Source organism: Balaenoptera musculus, chromosome 1 (assembly GCF_009873245.2).
Source record: "Balaenoptera musculus isolate JJ_BM4_2016_0621 chromosome 1, mBalMus1.pri.v3, whole genome shotgun sequence".
NCBI classification, from domain to species: Eukaryota; Metazoa; Chordata; class Mammalia; order Artiodactyla; family Balaenopteridae; genus Balaenoptera; species Balaenoptera musculus.
In genome coordinates this window covers 118,058,265-118,086,192 of record NC_045785.1, presented here as the reverse complement: position 1 = coordinate 118,086,192, position 27,928 = coordinate 118,058,265, and the positions used below count along the sequence as shown (strand labels likewise).

At 46.4% G+C, this 27,928-nt stretch overlaps 2 protein-coding genes, 1 long non-coding RNA gene and 3 other non-coding genes across 8 annotated transcripts in view; 3 read left to right on the top strand and 3 right to left on the bottom strand.

Annotated features, from left to right (window-relative positions):
* Positions 1-1,694: 1,694 nt before the first annotated feature.
* TRNAG-UCC lies at positions 1,695-1,766 on the bottom strand. Its single transcript has one exon. It is a non-coding gene; the product is annotated as a tRNA-Gly (tRNA).
* Positions 1,767-2,447: 681 nt separating this feature from the next.
* On the top strand, positions 2,448-2,530 carry TRNAL-CAG. Its single transcript has one exon. It is a non-coding gene; the product is annotated as a tRNA-Leu (tRNA).
* A 3,574-nt stretch (positions 2,531-6,104) lies between these two features.
* On the bottom strand, positions 6,105-8,572 carry HSPA6 (heat shock protein family A (Hsp70) member 6). The gene is given in 3 exon segments (XM_036853026.1): positions 6,105-7,146; positions 7,149-8,031; positions 8,034-8,572. Coding segments are annotated over 3 exon segments (1,935 nt in total). The 5' UTR covers positions 8,385-8,572; the 3' UTR covers positions 6,105-6,445.
* Positions 8,573-8,702: 130 nt separating this feature from the next.
* Positions 8,703-27,928, top strand: part of LOC118895635 — a 44,214-nt gene continuing 24,988 nt past the window's right edge. Inside the window, exons 1-2 of the long non-coding RNA XR_005019984.1 lie at positions 8,703-8,803; positions 23,999-24,105. This is a non-coding gene — a long non-coding RNA (uncharacterized LOC118895635). The remainder of the gene's footprint in view (positions 8,804-23,998; positions 24,106-27,928) is intronic.
* On the top strand, positions 9,118-9,188 carry TRNAG-GCC. Its single transcript has one exon. It is a non-coding gene; the product is annotated as a tRNA-Gly (tRNA).
* On the bottom strand, positions 12,051-22,943 carry LOC118895622 (low affinity immunoglobulin gamma Fc region receptor II-like). 3 transcript variants are annotated; one of them, XM_036852998.1, is made up of 5 exons: positions 22,638-22,943; positions 21,367-21,387; positions 19,523-19,777; positions 14,981-15,235; positions 12,051-13,871 (listed from the first exon to the last, which is right to left on the bottom strand). In XM_036852998.1, the coding sequence occupies exons 1-5, from the start codon at positions 22,891-22,893 to the stop codon at positions 13,693-13,695; spliced, it is 966 nt and encodes a 321-aa protein (XP_036708893.1). In that variant the 5' UTR covers positions 22,894-22,943; the 3' UTR covers positions 12,051-13,692. The 3 variants fall into 3 exon arrangements, with proteins under 3 accessions (XP_036708893.1, XP_036708885.1, XP_036708904.1); XM_036852990.1 differs by having other exon boundaries at positions 12,052-13,871; positions 19,523-19,780; positions 22,638-22,936; XM_036853009.1 differs by having other exon boundaries at positions 12,052-13,767; positions 19,523-19,780; positions 22,638-22,913.

Here is a 27,928-nt window from a genome sequence, read left to right as displayed (position 1 = left end):
AAACAGAAACATAGATCAATGGAACAAGATAGAAAGCCCAGAGATTAACCCACGCACCTATGGTCAACTAATCTATGACAAAGCAGGCAAGGATGTACAATGGAGAAAAGACAGTCTCTTCAATAAGTGGTGCTGGGAAAACTGGACAGGTACATGTAAAAGAATGAAATTAGAACACTCCCTAACACCATACACAAAAATAAACTCAAAATGGATTAGAGACCTAAATGTAAGACTGGACACTATAAAACTCTTAGAGGAAAACATAGGAAGAACACTCTTTGACATAAATCACAGCAAGATCTTTTTTGATCCACCTCCTAGAGTAATGGAAATAAAAACAAAAATAAACAAATGGGACCTAATGAAACTTAAAAGCTTTTGCACAGCAAAGGAAACCATAAACAAGAGGAAAAGACAACCCTCAAAATGGGAGAAAATATTTGCAAACGAATCAATGGACAAAGGACTAATCTACAAAATATATAAACAGCTCATGCAGCTCAATATTAAAGAAACAAACAACCCAATCCAAAAATGGGCAGAAGACCTAAATAGACATTTCTCCAAAGAAGATATACAGATGGCCAAGAAGCACATGAAAATCTGCTCAACATCACTAATTATTAGAGAAATGCAAATCAAAACTACAATGAGGTATCACCTCACACCAGTTAGAATGGGCATCATCAGGAAATCTACAAGCAATAAATGCTGGAGAGGGTGTGGAGGACAGGGAACCCTCTTGCACTGTTGGTGGGAATGTAAATTGATACAGCCACTATGGAGAACAGTATGGAGGTTCCTTAAAAAACTAAAAATAGAATTACCATATGATCCAGCAATCCCACTACTGGGCATATACCCAGCGAAAACCATAATTCAAAAAGACACATGCACCCCAATGTTCACTGCAGCACTCTTTACAATAGCCAGGTCATGGAAGCAACCTAAATGCCCATTGACAGACGAATGGATAAAGAAGATTTGGTACATATATACAATGGAATATTACTCAGCCATAAAAAGGAACGAAATTGGGTCATTTGTAGAGACGTGGATGGATCTAGAGACTCATACAGAGTGAAGTAAGTCAGAAAGAGAAAAACAAATATCGTATATTAACGCATATATGTGGAACCTAGAAAAGCGGTACAGATGAACCGGTTTGCAGGACAGAAATTGAGACACAGATGTAGAGCACAAACGTATGGACACCAAGGGGGGAAAGCGGCGGGGGGGGGCGGCGGGGTGGTGTGATGAATTGGGAGATTGGGGAACAAAAATAAAATGTAGTTCCTCAGACGCACCCGCCAGTTTCAAGTGCCCAATAGCTTGTAGCTACCGTATGAGTCTCGCCTATATAAATCCATGGCCCCCTTCCGAGGCTGAGTTTCAGACAAGACATCGCAGAATCCAGAAGATACCAAAGATTTCTCACGAGTTGGCAGTTTAAAAAGGAAGGCAGGAGGGAAGGTAAGAGAGGAAAGAAAGCCTTTAGAACCTAATCCCTCCAAAATGTGGCTGGTCAGAGAATGAGGCCCCCAGGGTATATAAGGAGATCAGGGGAGAAAGGGAGGTTTGGCTGCCGTTCTTATTTTCAGTTCCCAGTTTCGCTCAGGCTTTAAAAATATATTGCACGCCTTATTTCTCGCTCTCTTCAGGAACTTGCTGAGTGTGAAAAAAGTACCAATTGCGTTGGCCGGGAATCGAACCCGGGTCAACTGCTTGGAAGGCAGCTATGCTCACCACTATACCACCAACGCCACCGCTCTGAGTCTTTTTGAGTTACGTATATAAGTATACTACTGGCCATGACGTCACAGATGGCGTTTGGTATTGCTTTATATCCGAGATCCCAAAGCACACAAAGCCTTTTCTCGGTGAGAATAGACCCCGTCCTTACTCCTCTTAGTCGGCCCTACCAACTAACGACGCGGCGCCGGGAACGCAGAGACCACCCGGCGCCCGGAGCCGGAGGGCTGGAACACGCGGAGCCCGGAGGGAAAGCCAACGAACGCCTCGCTCGGCCCGGGAAATTTTCTCCCCCGCCGCCTTCTGTCGTCCGCGCTCCCAGCTCCGCCGCTTGGCGCTCCCCAGCACTGGATCCACCGGGTGCTGGTTTCGGTACCGGCGATTTGGGGCGGAGGGTTCGAGGGAGACCGGCCAGCAAGGGGGTCCACCGTGGTGTGGCTCGGTCCCCCGAGAGAAGGAGCGAGAGGAGCGCTCGAAGGGAAACTGGGGAAATGGATCTTTACAGTTTAGGATGATGAAGAAGTAAGAGATAGGAGTCGGAGGCAGTTTTATTTTTCCTGTTTTGCGAAGAAGTCCAGGGAGAGTTCTAAGTTTATTTAAATAAACAGCAAACAACATTGATATAGTTTAACATCATGCTACCGCGCTGTTTGACAATCTTAGAAGGGAATAAGAGTAAGGGTTTTCCAGCTGTCAGGATGGCCGAGCGGTCTAAGGCGCTGCGTTCAGGTCGCAGTCTCCCCTGGAGGCGTGGGTTCGAATCCCACTTCTGACAATATGTGCATTTTACTCACTTTTTTCCAACATACGAGTAGGATTGAATTCGTGGAGAAAGGAGTATTGATTAATAAACACCTTTCAATGCTGCCTATCTACATATGAAGATTGTGCTTCCCTTTTACTATGAAACTGAATCTATTTAGATCTATCCCTAACTACAAAAAATTTTTTTCTTTCCTTTAGACTCCGGTTTCTCAATGCCTATTTACTGCATGTAGATACAAAAGACTCCCCTGAACAAGGAAAAACCCTCAACCCAGATCCCTAAACTTGCTATAACTGACCTGTCTTTTCATGCTCAGACTGCAGTGTCAAACTTTGGTGAGACTCGGATTCCCCACCATCTTGCCGGGCCAGCTGCCACCACCAATTCTAATTCAGTATGTTTGCTGGGTCCTCAAAGACCCGGGAAGGAAATCAACACACCAAACGGGGGAAAGTACTAGAGAGCAAAGGTAAACTCATGGAGTTGTTTCAAGAACTTTTTCTTGAAGACCGCAAACAAGCCACTCTCTAATTTGGGAGGAGCTGATTTATAGAAAAATCTTGTTGTGCTTTCCGGAAGAGGGAAGAACTGTCAGTCCGAAGAGGCTGAATGTGTGAGGTCCATAAGCATGAGGATGGAAGGATCCTTAGGTTGGTTAATGAAAGCTCGCCAGACAAACTACATTCTTTGTTATTTACTAGGCTGCGACCTTGGGAAATGTATTTGACTTTTCTGAGCCTTAGTTTGCTTGTAGTAAAATGGAGAAAGAATTGTTGTGAGGATTGAGATGACCTAGCAGCTTATTAGAAATACAGATCTCAGGCTGTACCTCAGACCTACTGAATCTACATTTTATAAGATTCCCACATTTATAAGTCACATTGATGTCACATACCTCCTGACAGGCACTTCACCCTGTGGTATACTTCCCCCAAACCCCACTGTAATCATGAGAAAACTGACAAACCCAAATTTGGTAGACTGAGGGACAGTCTACCAAATATACCTAACCAGTACTCTTCAAAATGTGAAGGTCTTGAAAAACATCGGAAGATTAAGAAACTGTTGCAGATTGTAGGGAAGACATGATAACTAAATGCAACGAGTTAACCCAGATTGGCTTCTGAAACAGTAAAAGAACATTAGTGGAAAAATATGAAATCCCCTTAACATTAGGGTAAGCTGGATGAAGTATATACAGTGACTTTCTGTAGTATCTTTACAACTCTCTGTTGGTCTAAAATTATTGCAAAATAAAAAGGCCTTAAAAAAAAAAAAAAAAACTTGAAAGTGGTTGCCTGTTAGGAGTAGAATTAGGAGTGGGGCAAGAAACTGCTGGGGTTTTTTTGTTCTTGTTGTTGTTTGCCCACCCCATGAGGCTTGTGGGATCTTGGTTCCCTTACCAAGGATTGAACCCCGGCCATGGCAGTGAAAGCGCAGAATCCTAACAACTGGACTACCAGGGAATTCCCAAGACTGCTGGTTTTTCATTAGAAGGATTGTAGCAAGAGTTGATTTTTTAATAATGGGCATATATTTTGATTTAATTTGTTCTAATATTTTGGGGAACAAATATTTAATTTTTTCTAATATTTTTATTGTAATCACGCATAGCTGTGATTACAGTAATCGAACTAAGACTATATATATATACACACACAATACAATGACATTTAGATGCCTATGAACAGGAAACAATCACCAAAGGATCTAAAACATCAGCAGTCATTTAAAAGTAAAGTAGATGAAATGGTTAGTTTGTTTAAATGCCTCTGTAGAAAAATAGATACCATCCAAATGAGAAGATCTGAGGTGTTTTGACAACTAAGCACAATGAAATTCTCCTTCTTATATACTGTGTGTGTTTTTAACGAGAGAGAGAGAGATTGTTGAAATGCTAGGAAACTGTCTAAACCCTGTAGGTGCCATCATTCTGCTTGAGAAGTTACAAACAGTTTGAGGTGGTCAATGTTGGAAGCTGGAAGGAAATTCAGGAGAGGGAAAGTATAATACAGAATGTGTATGTGACATCATCTCTTTTTTGCAGGTTGCTTCAATGTGAAGCCAGCTGGCATAGGACTTAGGCCAGGCGCACGAAAAAGCAGTTAAAAATGTGAAATGACAACCAGGAGACAAATGGGTTGTTAATGCAACCTCCTCTCCACCTGCAAGAAATCACCCTTAGCTAAATATAACGTAGCATTGCTCTAACCAAGGCCGCCTTCTTTTCTGAGATAAAAATAAATCTCTCTTTGCACACAGGAGAGGTACAGTGTGGATTGGGCTGATTGGGAAGTAACTTACACAAATTTATCCTTCTCTTATATGTCATTTAACTGGCAATAGAGTTGAGCCTTAGGATATTTCCCAGGTTCAGTCACTTGCTATAAAAAACACATATTCACTTAATGGATAATGTAAATATACAATAAAATATACTTTTTCTCTCAGGGCTCAGCATCCAACTGTGTTCTAAAGGAATAATACGTACAATTTCACAACATCTGGGTGAAGATCTGGTAATACGTGGAGTTATGGCCTGTTTGTGAGGTGACAATGTACGGGCTCTAGAATCAGGCAGGACAGTGTTCTTAATTCCAACACTCCCCACCACCCCCCTTCCCCTACTTAATAGCTATGGACCTTGAGTAATCGTTTAATGTCTTTTAACCTCCAGATCCTCACCTTCAAAAGAGATAATACACTGTGATGTTGCTGTGATGATTACATTGTATAATCAAGTACCTGGTACATAGTTGACAATCAATTAATAATAATTAGTGATAGCTAATATTTGTTGCTCATATACTATATGCCTAACATTCTTCTTCACTCCTCTCATATTTAGTTAATTGTACCCTTATAACAATTCTGAGGTACTATTTCATCATCATCCCCATTATATACAAGGGAAAACTGAAGCTCAGAGAGTTTAACTTGCAGAGTAGATAAAGTAACAGCACTGAAAACCTAAGCCTTCTGGTTCCAATATAGCCATTTTGCTACACAATTGCCATTGTCATCATCATCATCATCCTAGGGCTCATCAGCAGAAAGCAGATGGGGCCATGCTATTTCTCTCACACAGATAAGATAATAATAACTTTAATTACACCACTAGACTTACCCTCTTAGTCTAACATATTCCCCAGAGTCCAAGACTTGGGGTCTGCTCTCTAATGAACAATGAATAAGGTCACATTATTAGAGGCAGATAATTAGCATATAAACTCTTTGGCAGTGTGTTAGGACACACAGACTGACAAACTAAACTGGGCTCCTAATACAGAATTTTTATTTTAGGGTCTTGCTAGGGCTTAAGTTTCTCTTCATTCTCTGCTTTTCCAGCTCCACCTCCCTCCCTCTTTTAACACAGTGTCACAATTCTCTCCTGTCTGACCTCATTTCAATACTATCTCAATGTGCTTGCCTCAAACTCTTCCTCTTATCTTGTTTTCCCTTATAGAAATCATGCACACAGCCTCATGAATTTTCTTCCCATCCCTCCTTCAGCACCCACCCCAACATTTTCTGCTTCTGATAGCCCTGCCCCTTCATCTACTTAATTGGATAGAATGAAAACTAAGAAGAAGCTTTAAAAGTTTATTTAGCTCTCTTATTTCACATAACAAAATCCATACATGCAAGTAACAAAATACATTAAATGTAGATAAAAGCAGTGATAAAGTGCCACACAAATGTTCATAATGATTACTTCTGCTTGTTTGAAGTAGGAGAAGATTTTTTAAAAGTCAACTGGCAAATACCTCAGTTATAAAACATACGGACCAAAAAAACTCCCTGTTTGGGGGCAAGATTCTCCTCCACTCCCACCCCTCAAGATAGGCAGGATCATAGTAGACAGTCTAGAAAGTCCACAAGCCCAGCCCTTCCAGTCACAGCTGCCTTGCCAGGAGGGGCTATTTAATCGACTTCCTCAATGACAGGGCCAGTACTGGGGGCTCCCTGTCGGGCTTGAGCTCCACAACTGCTACCGCCAGGGACACCAGGCCCCCCGTAGAGCCTGGAGAAGATGGGGCGACAGACATGCTCCAGCTCCCTCTTCTGATGCTCAGATTCCTCTTTCTCTGCCAACTGGCTGTGCTCCAGCCAAGCAAGGACTTCCTGACACTTGTCTTGTACTTTGCGCCTGTCCTCTTCAGGAATCTTGTCTCTAAGTCTCTCCTCTTGCAAAGAGCTCTTCACATGGAAGACACAGGCCTCCAGAGAGTTTTTGGCAGCCACCCTGTCCCTCTGGGCCTCATCTTCATCCTGAACATCCTTGTCCTGTTCAGCCTCGCACACCATCTTCTCCACTTCCTCCTTGCTCAGCCGGCCCTTGTCATCGGTGATGGTGATCTTGTTAGCTTTGCCTGTGCTCCTGTCAGTGGCTGTCACACTCAGGATGCCACCGGCATCCATGTCAAAAGTCACCCCGATCTGGGGGACTCCACGTGGGGCAGGAGGGATGCCACTGAGCTCAAAGCATCCCAGCCGGTTGTTGTCCCTAGTCATGGGCCTCTCACCCTCATACACCTGGATCAGGACCCCAGGCTGGTTGTCTGAATAGGTAGTGAAAGTCTGGGTCCGCTTGGTCGGGATGGTGGCATTCCTCTGGATCAGGTAGTCATCACCCCACCAGCTGTCTCCAGCCCCAGGGACAGGGGAGCCACATCCAGCAGCAGGAGATCCTGCACCTTCTCACACTTGTCCCCCATCAACACTGCTGCCTGCACAGCAACCCCATAAGCCACAGCCTCATCCGGGTTGATGCTCTTGTTCAGCTCCCTGCCATTGAAGAGGTCCTGCAGGAATTTTTGTACCTTGGGGATGCGGGTAGAGCCACCCACTAGGACAATGTCATGGATCTGGGCCTTGTCCAGCTTGGCACCCCTTAGGGCCTTCTCCACCGGCTCCAGGGTGCTGCAGAAGAGGTCCGAGCACAGTTCTTCAAAGCGGGCTCGAGTGATGGAAGTGTAGAAGTCTACGCCCTCAAACAGGGAATCGATCTCCAGAGTGGCCTGGGTGCTGGAGGACAGGGTGCGCTTGGCGCGCTCATAGGCTGTGCAGAGCCTGCGCAGGGCCCGCTTGTTCCTGCTCAAGTCCTTCCCGTGCTTCCGCCGGAACTCCTCCACGAAGTGGTTCGCCAGCCGGTTGTCGAAGTCCTCTCCACCCAGATGAGTGTCTCCAGCCGTGACCTTCACCTCAAAGACACCAGCGTCGATAGTGAGGGCCGACAAGTGGAAGGTGCCCCCACCCAAGTCGAAAATGAGCGCGTTGCGCTCTCCGGCGCCCCGCCGGTCCAGGCCATAGGCTACGGCAGCCGCCGTGGGCTCGTTGATGATCCTCAGCATGTTGAGCCCCGCGATGGCACCCGCGTCCTTGGTGGCCTGACGCTGGGAGTCGTTGAAGTAGGCGGGCACCGTGATTACAGCGTGCCTCAGGGGCTGGCCCAGGTACGCCTCCGCTGTCTCCATCTTGCTCAGCACCATGGACGAGATCTCCTCGGGGTGTAGAACGCCTTGTCTTCCCCGCGGTAGGACACGCGCACCTTGGGCTTGCCGCCCTCGCTCACCACCTGGAAGGGCCAGTGCTTCATGTCCGACTGCACAGTGGGGTGTGCGAACTTGCGCCCGGTCAGTCACTTGGCGTGGAACATGGTGTTGTGTGGGTTCAGATCCGCCTGGTTCTTGGCCGCATCGCCCACCCGACGCTCGGTGTCGGTGAAGGCCACGTAGCTGGGGGTGGTGCGGTTGCCCTGGCCGTTGGCGAGGATCTCCACCCGGTCTTGCTGGAACATGCCCACAAATGAGTATGTGGTGCCCAGGTCGATGCCTATGGCCACTTCCCTTGCAGCGGACATGGCTGTGGCTTCTCGCGCTTCTGGGGACGAGTGTGAGACCGATTCAAATGCAGGAGTCTGCGGAACTTCGAGCGGCTCAGCCGTGGAGGTGCGCTCAGCGGTGCGACTCTCCTGCCTGCCCAGCTCGGATCTGCTTGGCTCCGCTTCCACGAGCTTTTTATCCGGTTGCCGGAGACCCGCCGTCCCCCCGCCCCCGCCGACGCGAACCTTCCAGCGCTTTCGCGGCGAGCCCAGAGACGCCCGGCCCCCCGCTCCGGCTGACTCAGCCCAGGAGGCGCCGGGCTGACTCCGGGGGAAGGGTCGGGCGGATCGGGCCGTGCAAGGAGGGGCGGCTCCAGCTGCGTCTGACTCAGAGCTCCAGAGAAAGTTCCAGCTTCTCCCGGCTTGTTCTAAGGGCGAGCGGTTGGGGCAGAATTCAGGTAAAGCAAAAACTTCTCAAGAAAACAGTTTTTCCTCTGGGTGGTTGAAGAGGGCTGTTCAGAGTCCAGCGGCTCGAGAAAAGCCGAAAGCATGTCACCATGCGAATAGAGCCATGGCCTCGAGGCAGGGGTTTAAATAGTAGGTTTTTTTCTTAAGTCTTAATTATTATGTTGTTGTTGTTGTTGTTTTGAAACCTAAAGGCAGTGTTTTCGAAATTGTGGCTAAGAGGGGTGGCCCGATTTTTGTTCTGGAATGAAACTAAGGCCAGAGATGACTTTAAGAGGTGGCGCTCTAGCCTCTGTTAACGGTAGGGGCATTGGTGGTTCAGTGGTAGAATTCTCGCCTGCCACGCGGGAGGCCCGGGTTCGATTCCCGGCCAATGCACTGTGTCATTTTCTTCCAGGCTATTCTAATTTAAAAAAATTTTTATTGGAGTACAGTTGATTTAAAATGTTATATTAGTTTCCGCTGTACAGCAAAGTGAATCACTTATACATATATCCAGTCTTTTTTAAGATTCTTTTCCCATATAGGTCATTTACAGAGTACTGAGAAGAGTTACCTAGGTCCTTATTAGTTATCTATTTTACATATAGTAGTGTGTATATGTTAAGACTTTTTCTATTCTAGGATTTGTGACACTGAAATAAACAAAACCAGTTAGTTGAAGGCTGGGTTCGTTTGGTTTTTCCTCCTTTACCAAGTCGCATTCCTGGGAGGAGCCGGAACCTGGTGTTGTGGCTTGGGGACCCAGGCATGACTTCTCCACCCAGCCCTGGAGAGAACACAGCACAGGAGGAAGGAGCATGTGGCTGGATGAACTGTGGTGAAAATGTCCCTCCTGTGGTTGAACCTCCTCCCTGGGCCAGTGTCTCCAAGGAGCATCGTCCCAAGGGGCCGGTTGGAAAGGCACAGTGTGTGTTTTTCTCTGAGGCCTGGATGGGTTCCCAGCCGGAGCCCAGGACACAGGTGGGGAGTAAATTCCTGGAGGCTGCAGTCCATCCTATGCCCTGAAGGCCAGGGGAGGAGATGAGTTCACTGGTCAGTAAAGCCACATTTGTTCCCCTCAGTGCTATGGCCTTGCAAAGTGAGTCTTTGCCATGTCTCACTTTCCTTAATCCAGAATATCCCATTTGAATTTTTTGGTGTTTCTATTTGGCGTGGACTCCCAAAAAGCCAACAGAAGGAGACTTTTTGGAGACATGAGGATGGAAATGGAGGAAAGAGAAGCAAATGTTCTCTATAATCTCCCCATGGGGGAAGGAACTCTGATTTCCTGCATGACAGACAGGGATAGTCACCGCTATACTAAGAGCACAGTACCCAGGGGAACATGATACATTCTAATGTTAAACTCTAGTAGCTTCAACTATTACATAATATATTATTATTCACCCGATTCAAAGGCAACTCCTAATTTTTAAAAAGAGGAATGAAAAACCTTCGCTCTGTAAGTGGGTCTTTTCTCCTCAGATGGCTCAGAACCCTTTGGAATGCTTCAGGGCCTTTGAAGAGGGAGGAGGGAGTCAGGATGCAGCTGTCAGTCCCACTTCTGCACTGGAAAAAAGGGAATGTTTGAAGACGTATGCAATGGGTGACTTCCATGGTGGAAAATCAAATCATCCTCAAAAGGAAGGAACCTGTTTTATAACCCAGGAGGGAGAGAAGCTGTCGGCTTTAAATTCATTCACTTTCAGTATTTAGGCTGCCCAGGCCTGTGTGTAAAAGTTAGGACATTTTAGGCAAGGGCCTGCAAGAAAAGGGTGCTCACTTCAGAAAAGAAAAGGTGGCCTGGCCTGGGGTCTGTGGCCTGGACTGTTCAGGGACTGCTTTGTCCAAGCTACTCTGACCTTCTCTCCCAGCGCTCAGCAGCCTCAAAACCCCACCTGCACATCTACCCCCAAGAGTTCCAGGTATAGCCCTAAAGCAAGCACCTCTGTACCTAGACACAGCATCACACAGGCATGCTTCCAATGTCATTCACTTTATTTTTTAATTCATAATAGAGAAGCTTATTATGCAATGCAAATTTTATACATACACTTAAACATATCCACTTATGTTTAGTAACTTAGATTGAGTGTCTTTAAAAGTAGAATAGGGACTTCCTTGGTGGCGCAGTGGTTGAGAATCTGCCTGTAAATGCAAGGGACACGGGTTCGATCCTAAGCCTGTGTGCCATAATTACTGAAGCCTATGCGCCTACAGCCTGATCTCTGCAACAAGAGAAGCCACTGCAGTGAGAAACCCACACACCACAACGAAGACCCAATGCGGACAAAAATAAATAAATAAATAAATAAATAAATTTATTTAAAAAAAAAAGTAGAAGAGACATTCAAGTGATGACTTAAAAGGTCATTGTGGAGTGATGCTCTTGACCCAAAACTGAGCACAAAAAGCAAGTTGTAGAACAAAATGTATAGTGTGATCCAAAACTATATATAAAGACCTGTGATACCAACTATCTGTACATCCTTGAACAAGTCATTTCAACCATCTGGGCTATACCTTTCTCAATTTTAAGATGACAAGATTGAATTTCATCATTTCTGACACTTTCTAGCTTTAAAAATCTCTGATTTCATCCAGGAGCAAAAGAGGATTCCTGTTTCCCCTAAACTATGTACCTGCTCTATACCCAAATAAATCCTGCTTCCGTTAATAAGAAAAAGAGAAGTGATCTGCTATGTCTATCAGATAGTGCCATATATGCTTTATTCATTTTTACCCCTCAGAGTGGTACAGTAAGGAATGTTAGTGTGATAGACATTGATGATGCTCACCAATGTTTATGATTCTCCTCCTTCTAGCCTCAGAAAGGGATTGCAATTCCATGCCTCTTGAGATCAGGTCATATGACTTGTTTTGATCAATGAAATTTAAGTATGTGTGATATGTTACTTCCGGGCAGAGGGCATTTAATTACCATCCTAATTGCCACTGTTCTCTTTGGCTTCCTTGGCAATGTGTGGTAGCTGGTGTTGAAATGGAAGTATAAACCTGAGCCATCCCATGAAAGACAGCTTCCTGAGGAGTCTTCCAGGAAGACTGGAAGCAGAAAATGAATGAGAAATAAACCTTTGATGTTTTATGCCACTGAGATTGTATTTTTACAGCACCTGAGCTTAATATACTGGCTACAGTTGGTCAAATGGGATTATCCCCATTTTTGTTTTTTCTGATGTGACTAGCCACAAAAATGTAACTCACTCAGTTCTACCTTCTAGGCCACCCCTACTCCAACTTAGACCTTCTTACCTTTTTTTTCAGTTACTATAGTAAAAGCAATCTTATCTATTTAAGGAGAAAGTGCCAGCCAAATAGTGTGCTCCAAAGACATCAGATTCCATGAGCATTTATTAAACGCCGCTTATGTTCCAAAGACATTATGCTTCCATATATGTTGTTACACTTTAACCTCACACGATATCCCTGGGGAGGGAGATACAGATATTACCATTTTACAGAAGAAGAATCTAATTCATAAAGTAGTTAAATGAATTCTTCAAGACAAACCAGCTAGCAAATGTAGAAATGAAACACAAATCCAGGTTGTTTGGCTCTCTTTTCAGTATGCTTTTCACAATGCTACGCTGCAGGCTTAGGAAGTCAATTCAATTAAAGGGAAGTAGGTCCAACTGATATACTGCTTTAAAAGATGTGATGGGTGAAAGTAAATAATACTGAGCTTAGGCAAATATATTCAAAGCTGAAATGCATGTACTAGTGGTATATATTGGGTAGTATCTAATAGGGTGTTCAGTAGTATTGAATTGGACCTCTGCTTCTGGGAAGATGGAGTAGATGTACCTAAAAAAAGTCTCTAATTTCAAATGCTAAAGAATTTACTCATTCCACAAATAGGTATTGAGTGCTTTATCAAGTGCCAGACATTGACCTTGACTCTATGTATATGGTAGTGAACAAAACAGACAAAGGCCCTGCTCTCCTGGAGCATATTCTAATGGGACAGGGGGTAGTCAGTTGGTGATACATACAATAGGGAAAAAATACAGCAGTAAACAATTAAACAAGTGAACATATGGTACTCCAGTTGGTGATGAGTACAATGGGGAAAATGAAGCAGGAGAGCGGGATTAGGAGATGGTGGAGGAGTGGGGTTATACCGAATGATCAAGGAGACCTCACTGATAAGGTGGTATTTGAGTAAAGGCCATGATGAAGCATGATGTAGATATCTGTAAGAATGAACATTTCAGAAACAGTAAATAACATATAAACCTGTAGCAGAAGTATAACTGAAGAGTTCAAGGAAGCAAAGGAGAGCAGTAGATGAGGTTAGAGAGGCACTGAGGAGCAAGATCATGTAGTGCCTTGTAGAACACTACAAAGGCTTTAGCTATTACTTTAAATGCAAGAGGGAAGCGATTGCATGGCTTCAAGAAAAGAAGTGACAGATACAACACACATTGGCTGTTATGGTGAGAAAGGACTGTCGGGTGTCATGGGTGGGCGCAGGGAGAGCAGTCAGGAGGCTGCTGCAGTAATTCAAGTGAGAGGATGGTGGCATGGACCAAGATGCTAGTAGTAGAGTACTGAGAAGTGTTCAGATTGTTGGATTTATTTTGAAAGTAGAAGCAGGATTTCCTGAGGTTTCATATATTTGAGGAACCTCTGTCAAGGATCTGTGAAAACACATTTGCTCTGAGTCCTTGTAGAGCTGGGTGGGCTGTGACTGTGCCTTGGTCTTAGGGAAATCAGTGAAGGTAGGGCCTATTAGGATTTTAGCTCTGGAGATCACAGGCCTTTTCTTTCCCTGGAAGCTCCTGAGCCCACGTTGCTGTCAAGGTGGGGCCAGGGGAAGAGGAAAGTTATGGCCTGAAGAGAGTCTCCTGCCACTGCTGTTACACCGTGGGATGAGGGGTCATTTATCCTGAGGGCCTTGGCTCCATCTGACTTTGCAGTTCTTCCAGTCTCCCACTGAGCTTTGAAGGTCTCTCTGCACAGAAAAATACAGCTCTGTATCCACTGCAAAAAGGAACCCCATCACCAGGCAGAAAGTGATTTGATACCAAGGTGGAACGATGAATAGAATTGCCGGACCTAATAGGAGAGGCAGAGGGATGGGAAAAATGACAGCTGTTAAGACAGAAATTTGGAATAAACGTTCAGGTCCCCAGTGAGGAGCCTTTGTGAAGTCACCGAAGCCAAAGGCTTAGGCGAAGGCCCAGAGCAGACAGCTAGCCCCGGAAGGCTTCAGAGGATCTATCCTTCATCTCTCTGCCTTTCCAAAGAAAGCACTGGATCAGCATTTCCCAAAGGATGACCTCAGGCACATCTGTTCTGCAGGACATTAATAGAAGTTATAAAGGAAAAATGTTTTGTGGTTACTTGGGTTTAGCAAATGCCTTATGAAACTTAGCTTAAAAGTTCCGTTTAAGACAGGACTTCTTGAAGCCTTTAATATGAATTATGAATATAAAAGGAGAGGAACAGAGTATGTAGTGTGTTCTGCATTAATTTGATCGCAGAACCCTTCGTTCTGAAAGGCCTCTCAAGGAGTTATGTGATTGGGGAACAGCCTTTGGGAAACATTGAACTAAGGAATCCACAAACCACATCAACAGATCTTCACTCACCACCTCCTCTGAGCCCAGGACTGGGTATTCACTAACCAACATTAGTCTGGCATAAATAGCTTGTGATGCTCTCTGAAAGGGTATGATATGGATTCCACAATGTACAATTTCTCAAGAACAGGCAGAAGCCTCTTTCTTTGTACGTAGAGAGAGAGTCTCGTGCCAACGTGGCCGCTTTGAGCTAAGATTTGATCCTAGGCTGAGAGGTTCAGTAAGGAGACACAAGCAAGCATTAGACACCTAGAGGGACATATGATAAAGTGGTTTGAATAAGGTGGAAAAGAGGGAGAGCGGCAATGTCTGGTGGATGGATATGGAGGATGAAAAGGTGGCTTCTGTCCCCTAAGAGTTAAAACTCCAAATGAATGACACCCATTTCTATAATCCCTGAGAAATGGGCTGGAACAGAGCTGCAAATTCACACAGCAATTAGGTCAAGGTAGAACTTTCCCGTTGATGTCAAACAGGCATACTCATGAGAACAAAGGTTCTGAAGTACAAAAAAAGATCAGGAATCCTCTCACTACCTATCTTTCCAAGGTATAAAGCTCCTTGAGCAGCATTGGTTCCCACCTTGGACAGTGATGGTCACAGGCTGTGATGAGTGCAGTGCCCGCCCGATAAATCCCGTGCAGTGGTACTCGCCACTGTGACTGAGGTTTGCTTGTGGGATAGAGAAGTTGGAACGCAGATAGGAAAACGTCTTGGATTTTCCATTCTGGAAGAATACGACCTTATTCAGAGGGCTGTTTTTCCAGCTGTGGCACCTCAGCACGATGGGCTCCCCTTCCTGGAACACGAGGCTAGGGGTCTGGAGCAGCAGCCAGTCTGAAAGACACAAAGGGACCACAGGACCCAGGAGGTCTTGACTCAAATCCGAGACCCAGACCATCCTTACTGGTGGGCCGCTGTGTATGGAGGGAAGAGCTTAAGTTTGGAATCAGACACCCCTGGTCTCTAATTCTGGCTCCATCACGTATGAGCTCTGTGATCTTGGGCGAATAATTTAAGTCTTCTGGGCCTCCGTTTCCTCGTATGTGAAAATAGTCACAATAATCCCATTAGCTATCTACAGTAGTTCCTGGCACATAGGAGGTGCTCAGGATATGCTTGTCTTCCCTTTCCTGTCCTGCCCAACAGGCCTCTGCAGGAAGGATACAGGAGACCCAATAGTACAGTCCCTTCCCTGAGGGAGGGAGGGAGGGAAGGATCCAGTCTGACATAGGAGACAACATGTGAGGGGGACACAACAGAGTCAAGTGTCTTTGGGGAAAGTCACGGACATCTAACAAATATTAGCTTATTTGGTGCATGTTAGTAAATGTGGAATTTCACTTCAGCGGGGACTTTGTCTAAAGGCAGCAGTGACATGGGTGGGCCATTAGCCTGCTGTGTACTCTTTTCCTCCGATTTTCATCCTTTTACTGAGGAAAGAGATATTTAATTTCTTTGTCGTATAGGGAATAGAGGATAAGGTGGGTACTTATAATCTGACCTCAGCCCACGCACTCCTTTTTCCTAAAGCCATAGGACACGGTAGAGTTGGAATTGGAAAGAAAGGGTAGAAAACAATAGATACGTTGGAAGGGAGCCGGGACATGAGAAAGAAATGACAACAGCCACACGTGTGCTAGTCAACCACGCTTAGCCCCTTCAGCAGATCGGAATGATGCCAAAAAAGTCTCTACACTGGCTGCTGAGCCTGCCACAAATGCAGGTGAAAATGTTCAATACTGAGGGAGGGAGTGACAATGAAGAGAAAACTCTGGGCCACGGCTACAGTGGGACAATCCAGAGGGAAGGTGGGGAGCACCAGATCTTGCGACTTGGGTCACACAAGCTAGAAAACCCCACCTCTCCCACTGGGGAGGCACCCCTGCGTTCCACCCATTTCCTCCCATACCATCCTGTGTATTCCTCCTCTTGAGGAACTCAGGCCCTGGCTAGACATTCCACTCCAGGATTAGGTGAGCAGTCCTGGTTCCCTAGACTGCCTCTTTTATAACGGTTGGATTGGGGTAGGTGGGAATGCTGAGAATTGTGAAGATTTTTTTAAATGAAGTAGAACCCAGAGAAAATGTCAAAGCTGCTTCCATGTAGCACCAGCAACCAATTCTTGCACTTCTCCTCCCTGTCTGGGTAATCCCCTCTACTGAAGTTGCACATCATATGAACAGCACTTTCTTCTCGGCAAAGTCTCTACTGGTACCAGGTTGTAACCTGGACAGTGGAAGTGTCAGCCTTAGGCTGGTTTGTGCAAGAGGGCCACCTTAGGTCTCCTCGAGGACAATTTCTTGGTGCCGATCTTGAGGGCAGGGCCCAGCTTCATGTTCACGGCACTCACGAGGTGTTCTTTAAGTCAAAAAAGGGCCCTTCCATCCATCTCCTGGGAACAAAACTCCTCTGCAATCTCCTGGAAGCCTAGTAGAGAAGCAATAAACTCATATACCTCCTCTGCACTCCAGTGGCTAAGATTACTGGACAGGAACACAGGGTTGATGCCATGAATCCTGGTGTAGGCACAGCTGTATGGAGGTTCCCTGGGTCACATTCCCCATGTCCAGCTCTCACCGATAAAGGCCCAGGGACATTGGAGAGAGTCCTTTACCATGACTGGAATTCTCTGAACCCCAGCTAGAGTCCTCTTGACCCCTGTGGCACTTGCCCTGGATCTTAGCATGGGTGATGACAGAGGAGCTGCAGCTGGGTCCGCACTGGTGAACACAAGCATAGTGGGCTTCCTGAAACTCTTTCATGTTTCTCCTCTTCAACCAGAACTGGCAGCTACAGTTCACACTCTACCTTTTAGTACAAGTCATGGAGCAGAAACTCTTGGAGTCACAAAACTGTTCTCCAGGACTGTACTTCCCACAGTGCTGGAACTTCAGGAGATTTGTCTTCTTGACTACTCAGGAGATGGGCTCTCCCCTCCCCAGGGGCCACCTGACTGATTCTCATTCAGCCCTGTCGGGAGACCAGTCTGTAGTGGCTTTTCAGAAATGCAGAACAACACACTGGGACAGGTTCTGCTCCATCCTGGATACCAAAGCCCTCAATCACTTGGGTGAGCATCTGGGGCTTCACAATGGCTTGTGGAGGTTTGTTTGAGTCACCATTTATCTGGACCCCATGGCTAGTGTAGGAGGAGGTGCTGATGGGCAGGGGCCACGGCTGCTAATTCACTGCTTGGTGAATTAGCATTCCCACTGGTCACTAGTTCAGCTTCTTCTCCAAGCCTGCTCTCCTCCTCCGTGGCCCTGGGGCTCTCTGCTACTGGAGAAGCCCTGGCAGGAGCACGGAACCCAATGTGGACACATCATCGCCCTCCTCTTTGCATTTGACAGCCAGCGTCTGGGTTTGCCCGGCAGGTGCACGGACTGCATGCAGAAGACAACAGGGACCTGGGGGAGGCTCAACAGGGGAATAGCGTTCTGGGTGGAGCTTCGGGCTGAGCCTGTTGTCCCTCAGTGCCAAGTTCTTTACCTGAACTGCATCTACGTGGACTCCAGCAGCCTGAGCAGCCAGCCCCTCCTGCTAGATGACTGCCACTGTCCTAATAGGCATCAGGATGCGTTGAGAAGCTAGAGGCACATTCTGGGCCAAGGTCTGGTTTACCTGGAATAGGTTTCCCAGCTGTGGTCTTAGATGCATCTGGGCCCGGGACAGGTTGAGGGGGAGGAGGTGGCGTTCCCCAGTAGCACAGATTGGGTCACTTTGGTAACACTGGGAGAGCTCACTCCGGGACTGGCTGGTGAGCTGGGAGGCTGATGCAGTGGCCAGACTGACTGAGGCCGGGGTGGCGCTCAGCTGCTGCGTTGTGCTGGTGTCTGGGGGAGCTGGCCTGCTGACTAGCAGCAGTTGCGGCCACTAGATGGCAGCCAGGCTGCGCAGCTGGGCCTGCTGAGCTGCTGCTGGACACGAACTGGTGGAGATACTGAGGCCCACGGAGCTGCCCCTGCAGTGCCTGCTCTGCCTGCTGTTCAGACCGTGGCCCTGAGCTGTCTGGGAACGAGCGCCACCACCTGAGTACGGACTCCCATCGGTGCAGTCGGCGTTCTGTTGACTCTAGTCTCCATGACAGTGGCTCAGGGTCCCCATGGCTGGTGCTCTGGCTCCAGGCCTTCACATCTAGCTCTTCACCTAGGTCCTTCAGGGCGGTGTCCACCTCATGGGCCAGGGCTCCTTGTCAACGCACCTGCTCAGTCTCGGGGGAGGGATCCCTCACCTCCACCCCTTCCTAGAGAGGCAGGAGCACTGAGGTTGAGGCCCTGCCAGGCCTCTGGGGCTTCCCTCCAGGACTGTCTTTTCCTGCTGAGCACAGAGGGTAGAGATTGCAGGCCTGGAGCTGCAGGCCCACCGGGCCTAGATACCTTTGAGGAGAATTTGAGAATTGGGTGAGGGAAGGGGACTAAGTGAAGAATAGCAATGACAATATTCATCATAATCACACTGCAGCTTTTCTCTATGGAGAACGTATTTCTTGCCAGGAGCTTTGGAGGATCATTGATCGGTTCAGCAAACATTTATTAAGCCCTGTCCTGTGCCTGGGGCTGGATATAAAAGGTGGTTAAGACACAACTTTCACCTCAAGTTGCACAGAGGGCAGGGGGCCAGGGAAATGCTGATTCTCACCGGAACCTGATGGGGGAGGCAGTAGTATCTCCACTGAGCAGATGAGGAAACTGAAGCTCAAAGGTAAATGAAATCATCATGTTTACATGGCTAGTAATTTCCAGGGCTAGGATTCAGTTGTGGTCTGTCTGTGCATTCGACTCTGCCATAAAAATGGAAGGATTTCTGTGAATTAGGGATTTCCTTCTGCTTCTCTCATACCCAGCTGCCTGTCAGTGGCCTTGTCACCTTCTTGCTCAATCAGCACCGAGACAAAAGAGCCCAACATATTCTGAGAAATCTCTTAGGAACTTCCACCTCACCACACATACTAAGCAATGGGGTGCGTGAAAAGGGAAATGAGTGGACAAAAGCCCCTTCAAACAACTCACAGCCATGCTTCCCAGTAAGCAGGCAATTCCCCTTTCTGAAAAACCTCTGCCATATAAGCAGATTCCTTCTATCCTTGTTCTCCCAGACTCTCCCAGGCCTTCCTCCACTGACCGGAAATCACATCCAGATGCACAGGGTCGCTGAGGCTGGTCTGCTCTCTCTGACACCTGTAGTCTCCGCTGTCATTGCTGCTGGCCTTAAAGCTATAGCTGGGCTGGTTCTGGCTCTGGATGGAGCTCCCATTATGGAACCACAGGGTGAGGTTGCCTTCATACAAGTTGGTCCCCTGACACATCAGCGTCACGTCATCCTCCTTGAGCACATTGATCCACGCAGGCTGAATGTTCACCACAGCCTTCGGGAGACCTGCTGAGGGGCAGAGAGAGAAGGCAGCATGAAGAAAGGGACCCCAAGGGCCTAAGCAGACCCCAACTCGCAGATGATGGAAAACTGTGGCCATGCTGGAGACATCAAGAGAGGAACCCAACGCAGAACTGTTCTGCAACTAAAGGCAATTCCTGCAACTCATGCAGCCCACACAGGGGCCCCCAGGAACCCAGCTTCTCTCAGGGAGCTTGGCTCCTACTCAGGGGAGAGGACAAGAGGTAGGGGAATGGGAGAGGGGGCAAACACACATACACACACGCACACACATACTACACATACATCGTTTGGGGAATCACTTTCCTCCCCTGTAAGCGGAGGCATTTGGACACTAGTGGATAAACTCTCTCCACAGCTGGAAGAAGAGAAATGGGGACATCTGGTGGAGGTGCCAGGCTGAGAGTCAGACATCACGTTTCTGTTCTAACTTCTTCCATTCTTTTTTTTTTTAAGATGTATTTATTTCTAAATAAAAAGAAATAAATACATCTTAAAAAAAAGGAATGGAAGAAGTCAGAACAACAAAAAAGTTGTATTTATTTATTTATTGTTTGGCTGTGTTGGGTCTTAGTTGCGTCATGAGGGATCTTCATTGCGGTGCGGGATCTTTCCTTGTGGTGCACGGGCTTCTTTCCAGTTTTGGCGTGTGGGTCTTTTTTTCTCTAGTTGCGATGCGCAGGCTCCAGGGCACGTGGGCTCTGTAGTTTGTGGCCCGTGGGCTCTAGTTGAGGCACGGGCTTAGTTCCCTGACCAGGGATCGAACCTGAGTCCCCTGCATTGTAAGGCAGATTCTTTACCACTGGACCACCAGGGAAGTCCCCATTTTTTATCCTTTAGAATAGACCTGTCCTGACACCCAAGCACAGAGGAGTCTCTGTGGCCTCAGAAGAAAAAGAAAGAGGAGAAAGGCTGGCAGGCCAGTCTAGGGAGCCCTGCGTTCAGTGGCCCAGGTAGAGTCCCACCCCACTACCAGTCCTGGGAGGTGGAGAGGTTAGTGGTGCAGAGAAAGCAGTGCCCAGCAGTGTTCATCCCACCAAGCTGCAACCGGTGGTATCTCCTATTTGTGTCCAGGGAACAGGCCCTGAAGCCTTCAGATACATGAAAAGTAAAAGATTTATCAATGCAGACATAAAGTGAGGAAAATACAACAGCAGCAGAGCAAATTAACTAACGTGTCAGATATGTTATGGGGATAACATAAGCAGATCATGTGATTTTGTATGCAACTGAAACTAAAATGGCCTGGGCTTGTGATTTAGTTTGGAAAGAGGAAGGCGACTGAGACAGAGGACAGTTATATTCTGTGACAGAATCTGTGAGGCCTCACCATAACAGAAGCATAAGGGCTGAGGCACCTGTGCCCCATGGCTGTCCATCCCTGGCTTCCCTGGGAGGAAGGAAAGGGGAGGACACAGCAGGGGGTGGGGCAGGGCATCTTGTGGGAACAATTACTCTTTCCTGGCTCTACCTCGGTCCTGGGTTGCTGGTGCACCCAGAGCACCTCCAGACAGGGTGCAGGGAGCAGAGACAGAGGGTAGCTGGGGGAGGGAGAGGATATGGTGAGCAGTTACCAGGTTTCCCAACAACAGGAGCTGTAAAAGAGAAAGCAAAGATCAGCCTGGTGTTTAGATATGATGATTCATCATTATAAATAATCACCTCCTTGCAAATCCCCTTAACTCTCTTGACGGTCTCTGTCTGCATTATGTTCACCTGGGTTTCCATGTCTTTACTTGTTCAGCTGTGTGTTAACGAAATTACCACACAGGGGCCAGGTCGGTATCTCTATAAATTTACTGTCTCCATATTCAGAAAGACTAAATTGCCATTCTGACACTTTAGTAAATTTACTCTGCTGCGCTTGGTCTTTTCTTCACTTCTGTCTGCAGTGCAAGGAGGCATGCATGATTCCTCTGGTCCCACAACTGATTCTAGAATTGCCTGGCTTATGTATTCTCTGATCCCCTTTCCCTGGATAACCCAGACCCTCCTGTGCTTTTTCCCAGGGGAATCTCCTTTCACATAAAGAGAATACGCTTCTGCTGCCTGAAGTGGTTTCAGGGGCACAGAGAACAGCCACTGCCCCCAACCATGTGTTTTATTGCTTCACCCCACCTCCTATTGGCCTAAGACAGCATTAGCCCTCCCGCCTAAGAATATGGTCCCAGTGAAACACAAATTTCTAAGGAAGGTAAACACCTTGGCCACTCATTAGTCCTTCAAGTCTAGGTCACTAGACTTTCTTCGCAGCTGGCTCTGCTCTGGGGGGTGGCAGAGCACCAGGGACCTCGGTGCCCAGTGAAATTGGGCAAAAGACTTTAAAAAAATGAATTCTTCTGGGCTTCCCTGGTGGCGTAGTGGATAAGGATCCGCCTGCCAATGCAGGGGACACGATTTCGAGCCCTGATCCGGGAAGATCCCACATGCCGCGGAACAACTAAGCCCGTGCGCCACAACTACTGAGCCCGCGCGCCTAGAGCCCATGCTCTGCAACAAGAGAAGCCACCGCAATGAGAAGCCTATGTACCACAACGAAGAGTAGCCCCCACTCTCCACAACTAGAGAAAGCCCGCGTGCAGCAAGAAAGATCCAACTCAGCCAAAAAAACAAAAAAACAAAAAAAAAACCTCTGCCAATTTCATAATTTGCCAAGGCCAGCAAGGTTGTCAGAATCTGATTTTTATCAGCCTGCCTTCACCCTTCTGACTTTCCTGACGTGCTTCCCGCGCCAGCCCTCATCCTTGCCCAAAGCTCAGCCCCAACCGAGGTGACAGCAGCTGAGTTAGAAAAGCATGCCTGCTTCTGTCCCTGCTCCACTGTCCCTCCTGGGACCCTGCCTCACCCAGGAATAGCAGAGCCGTCCACAGTAGCATGTGGCCCAAAGGATGGCAGGATGTGCAGTCAGCTCGGTCACTCCTGGCAGCAGGGAGGGCTAGGAATGAGGGGATCCCCATCACCTCCTGGAGAGAGCAGGTTGGCTCTGACAGCCCAGCACGGCAGACACAGACTTCCCTCAAGGCTTGACAGATTCCACCCCAGAGAACAGACAAATTCTGGAGTCCAAAAGAGGAAGTGAAAAGAAGTGTTGTTTTTGTCATTGGCCCCTTTGCTGGGGCCTCTCTCCCAAAAGCTCTCTCAGTAAGCACGCTGTAATATTCAAGGAAATGACACTGTGAAACCTGTTCTTACACTTTGTGGTCTTCAGAAATCTCAACAGCCCCACTCCTTTGGCCAAGGCTTTTCTATTGGCCCCGTTCTACCCCACCTCCCACCCCCAATCTACCTCCAGCCCTTATCTGATTTTTAGGTGAAAAAATTTCTTTAACCACTGAAAAGACTTCAGTGAGCTGACATCAACACTTTAAAGGTTAATTTATATAATGGGACCCACACATTGGAGCCACCCCAGTGGACCAGACCACATCACAAATCCAAACCTAAGTCAGCCTGCACTTAACAGGAAAAACCTGTCCAGGGATGTAACATACACCAGTCACAATCCTCCAACTCAGCTCTACTTAGCTTACTTTACTCTAGAAATCAGGACCTGTTAGTCTTATAAGGAAATTCCCAACCTCCTAGCCAGTCATGCCCTGTCTCCACATTGCCTCTTCTAAAGCTCTATAAAACTTGGTCTTGCCCAAATCCGTTGGGAAGAGTTCTCCACTGCTTATGAGGAACTGTACTACCTCAATCCATGGCTTGTTTTCCCTTGAATAAAGGATATCAATCTTGTAACTAAATTATTTTAGTTTTGTCATTGGACAGGTCAGGCATATCTTATTTTATTGTGCTAACTTAACTGCGCTTTGCAGATATTGCATTTTTCACAAATTGAAGGTTTGTGGCAACCCTTGTTGAATAAGTCTATTGGTACCATTTTTCCCAACTGCTTTTGGCTCACTGTGTCTCTGTGTCACAAAGTGACACATTGGTAATTCTCATAATATTTTGAACTTTTTCATTATTATTATATCTGTTATAGTGATCTGTGATCAGTGATCTTTGATGTTACTATTTAAATTGTTTTGGTATTTTCAGCAATAAGATCATCGTAAATTAAGGTGTGTATATTGTTTTATAGACATGGTGCTGTTGCACCCTTCATAGACTGTGGTATAGTGTAAACATAGCTTTTCATACGTGCTGGGAAACCGAAAAATTTGTGTGACTCGTTTTATTGCAATATTGGCTTTATTGCAGTGGTCTGGAAGCAAACCTGCAATCTCTCCAAGGTATAGCCTGTATTGCCAATGAGGTGTGATGTGAAAACAGCCACTGAAGATTCCCGGGTTGGCTCCTAGATGAAGGTAAAGGTTCCTACAGAGCCACTTTAGTTTGCTACCTCTCCAGCTGCTCTCCAGTATCTCTGGTAATTTCTCTTAGATCAAGCTCCACCTAGTTCCCATTTGGAGTTCAAGTTTGTTTGTTCTAATCCTTTTAGGTGGAAATTTGGGGTGTGAGAGACTTCAGATATTTCATGGTGAGATCTAGTAGGCCACAACATTTGAGTTTATGCCCAATCTCAGCTACAGTGTAAACACTTTCAGGAGGTACTGACAGATCTCAGGAACAGTGCTCAAGCTGTCAGAAACAGTAAGTCTGGTTGAACTAGGGAGAATTATTTAAACGAGGGAAAATAATAGGTGCCCCTGAAGCAAAAGAAAGCATGATGGCAGCCATTAGGAAACTCACAAAGCTTGAGGTAAATCCACAGCATAAACTGCTGGGGGACTTGGGAAATTGAATTAAGACAATAAATTTGGACTATTTTGACCAAAAGCACATCAAAATCTATGTAAGCATGTCAAACTATTGAAAGACATTACAGCATCTGCCACTATAAAGAGATATTCTCGTTAAAGGAATAAAGATCTACTACTGTGGGAATCTTGAAAACCAAAGCAGCAAAATTGGTGGCCACAGATCAAACACTTAAATGCTGTCAGAGGGCTCACCACCTCACTCTCTCAGACTCCTGGGGTAGGATAAGTTGGTCAAGGAATGGTTTAGATCAACAGTAGGTCACATGCCAACCTCATGAAAATTTCCATGTAACAAGGTACACTTTTTGTTTTTAATTAATTAATTAATTTGTTGGCTGCGTCGTGTCTTAGTTGTGGCACACAGGATCTTTCGTTGCAGTGATCAGGCTCTTCATTGCGGCACGCAGACTTCTTTGTAGCTGTGGTGAGGGGGCTCCGGAGTGCACGGGCTCAGTAGTTGGAGTACGTGCGCTTAGTTGCCCCACGGCACGTGGGCTCTTAGTTCCCCGAACAGGGATCGAACCCAAGTCCTCTGCACTGGAAGGCAGATTCTTTATCACCGGACCAACAGGGAAGACCCCAAGGTACACTCTTAAACACCACATTCCCCGGGACTTCCCTGGTGGTGCTGTGGTTAAGAATCTGCCTGCCAATGCAGGGGACGTGGGTTCGAGCCCTGGTCAGGAAAGATCCCACAGGCTGTGGAGCAACTAAGCCCTCAAGCCACAACTACTGAAGGCCCATGCGCCTAGAGCCTGTGCTCCGCAACAAGAGAAGCCACCACAATAAGAAGCCCATGCACCACAATGAAGAGGAGCCCCCGCTCGCTGCAACTAGAGAAAGCACACATGCTGCAACGAAGACCCAACACAGCCAAAAAAATAAACAAAAAAACAAACAAAAGAAAACACCACATAATCCCCAACCTGGTGGCACATCCCTATTAAGCATTAATTTGGCTCTAAGAGATCCAAGGCTTAGCTACAGAAGTGGGACACTCAAATATCAAAGAATTAAGCTTGCCACCTTCTGGCACACCTGCTTATTTTATGTCTGATAAATGCGTTCCAAGAAGCTATAGATATCTACAAAAATGGCAACATCTTACTAAGACAACCTAGAATGACAACGGCCATTATAGGGAATCTTCCAGTTAGACAAGATGGCTCATTTAAGAGTGCACTTGAAAGTAAGAGCCCTCAAATCAAACAAACAGAATGGGATACCTATTTTAATTGGTATGCCTCCAAAAGGCTTCGAGAGTCCCAGAGAGCTTCATTGAAAGATTCATTGCAAAAGGGGAATGAAAAAGTAAAGACACAAGAGGTACCTAAAACAAAAGACTACAAGCCTGATGTGACTCCTACTACTCCCCTCTGTCCTCCTTTACCTGAGTACCCACACTCTGCTAATCCTCTATCTGAATTGCCTTTCCACTCTGAAGAGACTATAGAACTGTAAACAAAAGTCTGCCAAGTTAGTGGCCTTACAGATACCCCGTATCTACCCTCAAAGGAAGGTCACCAAATGGCCCCTCTCAGGGTTGGTGAGACTCTGAGGGCGTCTCTGGTAAACTGCTACCAATTATTCCCTTAAACAGCCAAGGGGACACTAAAACTAAGATTAATGGAAACCCTTGTTAAATTCTGAGAGATACCAGAGCTACACTCTAAATACCTCATGCTCCAGAGCCTCCAGAAGGGATCCTGGAAAGACTGGCAGAAGCTGGTGAAGGATGAGAATTCCTACCACAGTCAGGTCTCCCAGATCTCTGTAGTGCCTGGTCAAGAGAGGAAAATTAAATTTCATGTTGTCCTTTCTTTTCCAAATTCAGGCTTTTTTGATTTTGGTTTTGGGGTGCCTATTGGTTGTCAATTCTTCTCTCCCAGGGACAGCTATTTTCTTCTGTTTGTCTCATTTTGTGTTGAGAACTTGACTTGGCAACCATCAGGTTGGGGCCCCCAAAATATGGCCAGGCAGAAATATGGGTTTGTAGTGTAAGCCCTGACAGCTTTCTTCTTTTTTGCAATACAAGTGGCTGACTTAAGCTTTGATTGCCAAGGCATCCATTTCAAGGGGCAGCCCTTTCAAAGAAGGCTATCTCAGCTAAACACAGTACCAACCACACAAGTAGATAAAGAGCCAGGCCACTTCCACTTACTGAGGCTCCTTTGTTTTAGAGATTTTGGTAGATTTAAATAACTGACCAATTGGTCTACATGGTTTTTGTTTTTTTCCATCCTGTCCTTTAAATTCCTGCTCTTATGTTTTAAATTCACCAATAAAGAGTGAGCCCCCAAAACCCTAGGACCCACCCTCAGCCCCAATAAAAGCAGAACCCCAGGCCCACGTGCACTCTGTCTCCCCATGACCTTGCTGTGTGGCCCCAGGTGTGCTGTGTAATTTCCAGGTGTTGTAAGTAATGAGCCTCTGTTTTTTTCAGTTTCCTGATGGTTATTGCTGAAGGGCATCTTGCAATCATAAGAACCCCAAGAGCTGGTCCAACCACAACACTCGTTGTTGATAGGCTGAGACTAGCACAAAACAAGGGTGCATCCCATTTATAGCTGTGGTCCTACTGACTGTTGCCAGCTCTCAGGAGAATTATCTAAGTCTTTGTCTTGGCGACTTTTGTGAGTGGCTCTGGATCTTGGGAGAGCTATTATGTTTACATCCTATTTTTTAAGGCCTTCTCCCCTAAGCTAAATAACACTATGTACCCAGGGGGAAGAAAAACGTTCCAAAGAGAAACAGCTATATATATAGAACATAGGATACTTTTTTTTTAAAGTTGAGCAACTCCATCTTTTTTTATATTTTTTTATTTATTTTTATTGAAGTATAGTTGATTTACTGACATTTTTTTTTTAAGTTCTATTTAGTTGAAGATTTTCTCCTGATATAAAGAAGCAAATTGAAGATAATGCAGTTGGAGGGGTGTGTTGACTGACTTTAAAAAAACTGCACAATATGAGAGCTGCGAGTTAAGTTTTATTTGGGGCAGAATGAGGACTGCAGACTGGGAGACAGCATTTCAGATAGCTCTGAGAAACTGCTCTGAGGAGGCGAGGGGAGGAGCCAGGATATATAGGAGTTCTGCAACAGAGAGCAGGTAGTCGGACGTCAAAAGATTATTGTTAATTAAAGAAAACCAGATATCTCAAGTTAAGGAATTTAGTGCTTTTCTACATATGGGAAGATGCAAGAGTCTGGGCTCACTGAAATCATTCCTTTGATATGCACCTCAGCTCTCTGGGGCCAGTATCCTGTGTTTTCACATCCTGAGTTTTCTCGGGGCTCACCATAGGGAGTGGCTGCAGTCTGATGGCTGCTAGATGGCAGGTATTCTTTTCAGCCCTGAGTTTCC